A 7,891-nucleotide genomic window follows, 5' to 3' on the forward strand; every position below is an offset into this window, starting at 1 on the left:
GTTCTTAAAGACAGAGGGGTATTTTGCATTTGTCCTGGACCAGTGTGTGTCCTGCTGGGCCACTAAGGGGTTCCTATGTACAGTGGAAGAGGGCCAGCTGGTCTTTAAAGTGTGGTCGTGAGTATGTGGGAATAGGGGAGGTTTAAAGTTTCCTTCATGGTCAAGTTATCTAATTGTTCTTCTTGGGTTATTGTTTGTCACTCCTAGCCCCGCTTGAGGTTCCATCATTTTAAATGGTTGCTCTTGACTGGTTGTGTGCTACCTTTTCTACTTTTTTACAAAGGTCCAAAGAGTCTCTTGCCCCCTCTCCCACTGTGTCAGGGTGTGGTGATGTAAGCCAAAACATTTTCTGTTGAAATGGCAAGGCATTAGAATTTAATAGAAATGTATTTGTATAGTATTTCCCCTAATACCCTCTTCAGTTGATGATGGAAAGAAAGAAACTCTAGTTTGGTAACTAACCTTGAAGCATTGTTTTGGGCTCAGAACTGAGCAGTTATATTCCTTTCTGACCTCCAGGTGGCAACCACGCCAAGCCTTGTGACAAGCAGTGCAGCTACTACCCTGACTGTCAACCCTGTGCTCCCTCTGACCAGCGCTGCTGTAACTAGTCTGTCAGTCGCAGGTAAGAGACACCCAACAGCAGCAACTCATAAACTCCCAGCAGCCAGCGATTAAACAATTTGTGTGACAGTTTTGTCCAGTAGTGCCGTGTACCTATCAAATGAGTAGCATATTGTTTAAGGAGAACAGTATTTTACCAGATTTCATATACTCCAATATTGTGTTGTCATTTGGAAGATGCTAGGACTTGTTGGATTCTGTTGCTTAACTTCCATATGGAACTCACTTGTGAATTTTCTGTACCCCGTGCCAAATAGCATGAGTTGGGGGTCTCAGATATGCTCAGTTAAAGTCATGTATGTATACATTTGTGGCTTAAGCACACACAGCCACAAAACAATACAGAAAATGTCCCTTTAGTTCTCTTTTCAAAGATTTGATTTGACTCCAGACTGATCAACTTTCTCTGACCCCACTCTCACCTGACACTTCTTAATTTTTCTTGTTGTTATGCAATATCATCATCATCCATATCAGTAGGGTTAATGGTATAGTGGAGGTCAATGCAAGCTTCCCCAACACGGTCTTGTCTTCATGCCTGTGTTCAATAATTTAGTCTTTGTGACTCTCCAATATGTCTTTAGCTGCTGCTGCCAACCACAAGAGTAAAGAAGTGTACCTTAGAAGTAAAAGGCACTATTTTCCATTGACAGCCTACTGAACCACTCAGCCTCTTCGTGAAGAGCCATTTTAATTACAGTTCAAGATCCGTGTGCACTAGTCCATCTCTCTTTAGAACTTACCATATTTACCCAACCTAAGATGATTCTGAATTTAAGACAACCCCCAAATAATTAGATTCTTTACATGGAAAAAATTATATTTGTTATAATTTTCTGTGTCTGGAACCTAAACTAACTATTAGAGGACTGTCTTAAAGTTGTTCCCCACCCTCAGCCCTGCTGTAGTGGGGAAAATGGTGGGGGAGAGCATGGCATGAGGACAGATAGTGGGGGAGTTGAGCAGCTTAACCCTTACCCTTTGTTCCCCCATGCAACTTGACCCCTGCCACCTAAGCTTCCCCTCCCCCACTTGCTTCCTCTGCTGCCTTCCCCCCATGCCTGCACATCCTGGTACTTGCTACTCTCTGCCTTCCCCACCCCCTCAGGTTTGGGTGGGGGGGGCATTGCATAGGCAGCTGGGGGTCTGATCCTGGATCAGGGCTGGAGCCACAACCATAGCAGGCACCTGTTGTTCCCACAACCACCTTGTACTCCAATCCAAGACAAAGGGATTTTTTTTCTCTTTATTAAATGGGGGGGGGGAAGGTTGTCTTGGACTTGAGTAAATATGGTACTGTGCTCTTCAGTCCCACAGTGACTTACATTTGTTCCACTTAATCTTACCTCTGCTGTCCAGTCCAGGTGCTAGAGACTTCTGCTCAGGTGTATGTCTGCTTTCTACTCTTCTAACTAGAATGTGCTTTCCAGGCACAACAGAAACCACCTCCAACAACACGGCAACCGTAATTTCTACAGCACCTCCGGCTTCCTCGGCTGTGACATCACCCTCTCTGAGTCCTTCCCCTTCTGCCTCAGCCTCCACTTCAGAGGCATCTAGTGCCAGTGAGACCAGCACAACACAGACAACCTCTGCTCCCTTGTCCTCCCCTCTTGGGACCAGCCAGGTGATGGTGACAGCATCAGGGTTGCAAACAGCGGCAGCAGCTGCATTACAAGGAGCTGCGCAGTTGCCCGCAAATGCGAGTCTCGCTGCCATGGCTGCTGCAGCAGGACTAAATCCAGGCTTGATGGCACCCTCACAGTTTGCAGCTGGGTAAGGATGGTCTGTTGTACACTTGTAAGACAAATGAAAATAGGAATCCCCATTTCGTAATAGAATGTGTAATACTTGTAGCATCTAAGACACTCACAGTATTTGTACAGAAAACTAATACATTAAGCCTTGCAGCACTCCAGTGTAGTAAATAGAAATTATCCCATTTTAAAGATGGGGATGTTGAGGTCCAGGAAGATTAAATGACTTAGAAAGCCAGTGGCAGAGCTGAGCATAAAACCAGGGAGAGCTCTGAGTCATCATACATAGCTAAATCATAGCACCTACTGTACTGTTAACTGTAGCCAAATAGAATAAATCCCCTTCACTCTTCTGCATTTATTTGTTCTTGTTGGGACCCAGGTTAATATGGAGGGCACCTGAATTTTTATCGGAAACCATTCTGTTGAGGCATTGGATTAAAAAATAGTACTGTAAGAGTTGCTTTACAGTTCCGTCAGGATGTTCAGATCAAAATGAAATTAAATAGTGAGGTGGTGGTGGTGGTGATGATTATTCTGTAAAAGAGTTGTAGTCACTTTGAGCCTAACTTGCACCAGCAGTGCACTAACTTGGGCAGCTGGGATGCCTGTATTTTTAAGCCTCTTGTTAAACACAGTGTTGAAAGGCAACTGTGAAGGATCTATTCGAGGCTGCATTTTTCTGTGAGAAATTCTGATATTACAGGAAAAGTTAAAAAATGAGACTCCTGAATTCTGCTCTTTTACCTTCCCCTTTTTCTTTATATGGTGGTGTATGTCTGAACAGTGGACTGGTCTTACCTGAAATTAATAGTTCCTCCCCATGTCTTTGTCTCCTCTCCTATTGTCTCAATATTGCAGAGGTGCCTTACTCAGTCTCAATCCAGGGACATTAGGCGGTGCTCTCAGCCCAGCTCTGATGAGCAACAGCACACTGGCAACTATTCAAGGTCAGTAACATTTTTGTGGATGCATTTCTGAGTTAAAAAAGCTCGGTTGTCTGTGTATTTTGCAAACAGAGAGAGACAGAGCTCTTTTTCCTCCACACCAAAAGTCAGCATTCAGGCTTTACAGAGTAGATCTGTACACTCTGTGATTTGTTCTGCGCCTCAGTTATAAATGGTAAGAGATGATTTGGAAGTGCAGTTAGAACAGTATGTAGCCTCTTAGGGATTTAGAAGGGGAGTTGGTGGGCATGGAGGTATCATCTGTCATAACACATTTAGATATCTGCTTTTTCTACAGCTTCTTTTTGTCAGAACCTTGAAAATGGTATTGTTTAAGACCTGTTGCAGGGCATTTCAAAGAGCAGGCCACCTCGGTGCAAGGATCCAATGTTAAGACTTTAAAAATGGGCACATAGAGTAATTGTTGTCAACACATCCAGAATTTAAAAAGCCGTGCTTAAAACAGTGTTGCCTTGTAATGGCTCCATGTACGTGCATGTTCGGTCCTTTCCACTGCTGTCCCCCTTGAGTTGTATGTCTTCCCTGGCCAGTAAGATGGAGTGTGGGTTCCCATTAGGGTCTTCAGCCAAAATGGTTGAAATGGTTAGAAAGACTCACTTTGATTTTAGTTGATTTTTAGATCAGGTGCACTGCAGCCATAGCAGCCCCTGCAGAATCTTATTAGACATTGGTCCTAGGGAACTTTTTCATCGTAAATGCGGTCTTCTATTTTGAGATGACAGCTCGGTGGAGGGCAGTTTGAACAGGAGGTCAGCAGTATTTCGTTGGTGAAAAATAACTCACTGTAAACTTATGCTTTTTGAGTATATTTAGATGGGAAATACTGAGTAAATTCAGATGAAAGAACCTCCAGTCTATATTTTTTAATGTAAAAATCACCCAGACACACCTTTTACATTTTATTCATTGGTAGGAACTTTATATATTTTTATCACTTTACAAAAATTAAAACTAGCTTCTGCTTAGCTTCAGCTGCTCAGCTTTTGCCAGCCAAAACCCAACCCGGTGGCAACTGGAACTGCTCTGGGTAGTGTGAAGTGGTGCTCCAAAGATATCAGGTACTACACGGTTGAATTGTGGCACATGCTTGCACAGTTACTTCACTTCACCTGCCTTAGGTTGACCACATGCAATCCCATAAAATGGGTCCTGTCTCCTCAGAAACAGATGAAAAAGATATTTGCAAATTATTTAAAAATTAGCCTTAGGGTTGTATGCAAGATACAGATGTCACTGTTTGCATATAACTCATTAAAATGTTACTTCAGAACATTATTGTTGTTTTGGCTTTGTTTTTACATGGCAATGGCTCTGGTTTCCTTACAGATAAGGAAATATGCTGGGGAGTTGTAAACAATGATGAGTGGGGAAGGAAACCCCCTCTCTCCTTCCCATAATTTGGGGATATTGAGGGACTTCTCCCTCTTACGTTCTTACCTCTGCCAACCTCAATAACCCCATGTCCCAGTTTAAAGCAACTTCGATTCTTTTTATGATTGGGTGAAGTAAGAGGACGGAATCTGTAGAGGAAAGAGTACTGTTGTCATAGGAGGGAAATCTAGAGAGTTGTTGCACGTAGCCACATTATTTTTTGCTGTTAATGCTGATGTCTCCTCCCTGTCTGGTTTTTCTTTTATAGCTCTTGCATCTGGTGGCTCTCTTCCAATAACATCACTGGATGCAACTGGGAACTTGGTATTTGCCAATGCTGGAGGTACTCCTAACATCGTAACTGCCCCTCTGTTCCTGAACCCTCAGAATCTTTCTCTGCTCACCAGCAACCCTGTTAGCTTGGTCTCTGCAGCTGCAGCCTCCGCAGGGGCCTCTGGACCAGTTGCCAGCCTTCATGCCACCTCCACCTCAGCCGAGTCCATCCAGAACTCTCTTTTCACAGTGGCCTCCGCCAGCGGGGCCACTTCCACCACCACTACTGCCTCCAAGGCACAGTGAGCCGGGCTGAGCTGTGCTGCTACCAGCCTGTTTCACTCTGCAGTGGGATTGGCTACCAGCTGGGTTTATGAACTGAAAAATGTGATTGGCTTCCTCTCGCTATGTTGCTGGGGACAAGGGAGAGAAGGAAAATTATCAAAACAAAAGCAAAACAGGAAGGATATAAAGCTGGGACAGACATTTGCCTAATTTTATAATAAACACTGTCTTTTCAGGATCGCTTCATGGATCGGAGAACTTTCTAACCAAAAATGTAAAAAAAACAAAAAACAAAACAAAAACAAAAAAACAAAAAAACAAAAAACAAAAAAAACCACAAAAAAAGTGAAAGGACTACTTATCATTTCCAGCAGTCACAATGACAAGTTAAGGTGGGTTATCAACTCAAACATAGAAAGGGGATTTCTCATTTCTTTTTGGTCTAAATAAATAAATATCTTTTCTTTTTTTTTTTCTTTTTTTTTTAATTATCATTTTATAGGTCTGTTGTACAGGCCATTATGTCATACAAGGTGTTTATAATCGTATCAATCATGTCGGGGGTTCCTTTCTTAACTGGTACAATTTAGGCAGGCCTGTATTACTGGTGTATCTCTATTATTATGATGATGATGATTATTATTATTATTATTTTTATATATATAGTTTGGACGCGTTTGTCTTTGCTCCTGGATCATTTTCGGTGAGCTCCTATGCCACGGCGGGAGGGTGGAGAGGAGAGACAAAGAGACTTTCTGTCCTAATCTCCTAAGGATATTTTGTATGACTTCCTCATCCTTGAACTTGATTTATATAGTGACTTTTACAGAGGGATTGGACACGTTTGTTTTTATCACCTAAGCAGAAAGCTCAGTGTAGAGGCAGAGAGTGATGTGTGCAAATCTCCAAGCTAATCTGCTCTTTACTTCTGTATTTCAGTTCTATTTCACTCAGTTGCTTGGGCAGAGTGGATAGATTTTGATCTGACTTGTCTGGGCACAGCACCTTTTGTTTTCACAGGGTAAGATTTGGCCCTCCGCGTCCAGATTATTTCTAGTACGCAGTGGCGGTTCTCCTGTTTTATTGTTTCCAGTTTGCCCTTTTAAAAAGCAAAAGTATTCTAAAAATAAAAAGTTGCCCGTGGATGCCAATATTGGTAATAGAGAGAGGCATCCACAGTCCAAATTACCCACCGGCTGGACTTGGTACAAGACTTTGAAAGGTCAGATTGGCTTATTTCATCATAGCAATATTACTTTTCAGGTGTTTCTAATGTTTGGGGACTTTTCCATTGGGAAGTGCTTCTGTCTACAAGAATAAAAATTGAGGCTACTGGAACAAAGGCTGCCATCTTTTATGCCAGTACATTTGTGAGAGAGCAGTCTTGTGTTCCTTGCTACCCTCCCCTTTTCTGTTTTAAATAGCTTATAGATCGCTTTCTCTACCACCTGATTTGGTGCCTTGGAAAAAGGAAAATGTAAGCAGTTGGGTGGAAAGGCCATCCTGTTACAGTGGATGGTACTGATCTGCCTAGTTAATGTTGGGGCTTTGCACACATCTTGATATTCTCATGTGGTCTCTGAGCAGTGATGCTGCTGGCTAGATCAGAATGGCAATAAGTATCTCTGACTAGAGTCAGGGTTGGCCTGCCACTGTAGCTACCTTCCAGGGTTGTTTCCAGTCCATGTAGCAAGGAGCATGTTAGGAATGGAGAGTTGAAGAGAATGGATGAGGAAGAGCAGTTGATTATACAGAAGTCGACTCTGTATATTCTTTGGTATATCAGTCTAGTACCTGAACTAAAAAGACTTCTAAAAAGAGAAGGCTGGATCACTGCAATGCGGTTCACTTTGAACTTTCCATTCCTGTTGGATTTAAAGGTTTCTGCCACATCAAACAAAATTGTCCTTAGCTAGAGAAGGTGTTCCAGCAGCCCCTGCCCCTCTTTTGGTCGCCACCGGATTCCAAGATGGTGGGTTCAGTTAGTTATGTTGGTCTTGTTGGTGGTCCTGGAGCATCTTGGAATCTCTTATAAATTGAAGTCAAACATGCAACATCTTAAAACTTGAGCGCACTTTTGTGACCCAAGTGCGTGGGATTTACATTTGCACTTAAATGGCAGAAATCTTTATTTCTTCTTCCCCTCCCTCATGGTCTTGGTCTGCTCACCTCTGACTCTCCACCTTCCCAATTCACTGACTATTTAAAACAATTATCCCTAATACTTCAAAACTAGTGAACTGCAAGCAGGGAAACTAACAAATGTCCGTCCACCGTTTTTAATGTTTTTGATTATTTTTTTTTTTGTTTTATTTTTTTAAAAACTAAGCTTGAACCAAAGTCAATTTCTAGCAAGCTGCTGTACTAATGGACTAGTTTGTATAAGTGCAGTTCAAACGCAGAGAGGCGATAGATGCTACTGACAATTTCTTTTTCATTTGTCTTTTTTTATTATTAATTTTATATAAAAATTGCTGCTTGTTTTAACGTTTTTTGGTTGGTCGGTTGGTAATTTGTATTATCCTTGGGGCAGACTCTTAACTTGATTTTTTTTTTTTTTTTTTTTTTTTTTTTTTTTAATTTTTTTTTTTTTTTTTGTTTGTCTTTTTTTTT

At 41.9% G+C, this 7,891-nt stretch overlaps 1 protein-coding gene across 2 annotated transcripts in view; it reads left to right on the top strand.

The window, feature by feature from the left end:
* Positions 1-7,831, top strand: part of POU2F1 (POU class 2 homeobox 1) — a 64,477-nt gene extending 56,646 nt beyond the window's left edge. For both annotated transcript variants that reach the window (XM_019525712.1, XM_019525713.1), the window contains 4 exons: positions 520-625; positions 2,055-2,400; positions 3,243-3,331; positions 4,989-7,831. In XM_019525712.1, the coding sequence (XP_019381257.1) occupies positions 520-625; positions 2,055-2,400; positions 3,243-3,331; positions 4,989-5,299 (852 nt within the window). In that variant the 3' untranslated portion in view covers positions 5,300-7,831. The remainder of the gene's footprint in view (positions 1-519; positions 626-2,054; positions 2,401-3,242; positions 3,332-4,988) is intronic.
* The last annotated feature ends 60 nt before the right edge of the window (positions 7,832-7,891 follow it).

Source organism: Gavialis gangeticus, unplaced genomic scaffold (genome assembly GCF_001723915.1).
Source record: "Gavialis gangeticus isolate Ggan-Ray unplaced genomic scaffold, GavGan_comp1, whole genome shotgun sequence".
Classification (NCBI taxonomy): domain Eukaryota; kingdom Metazoa; phylum Chordata; order Crocodylia; family Gavialidae; genus Gavialis; species Gavialis gangeticus.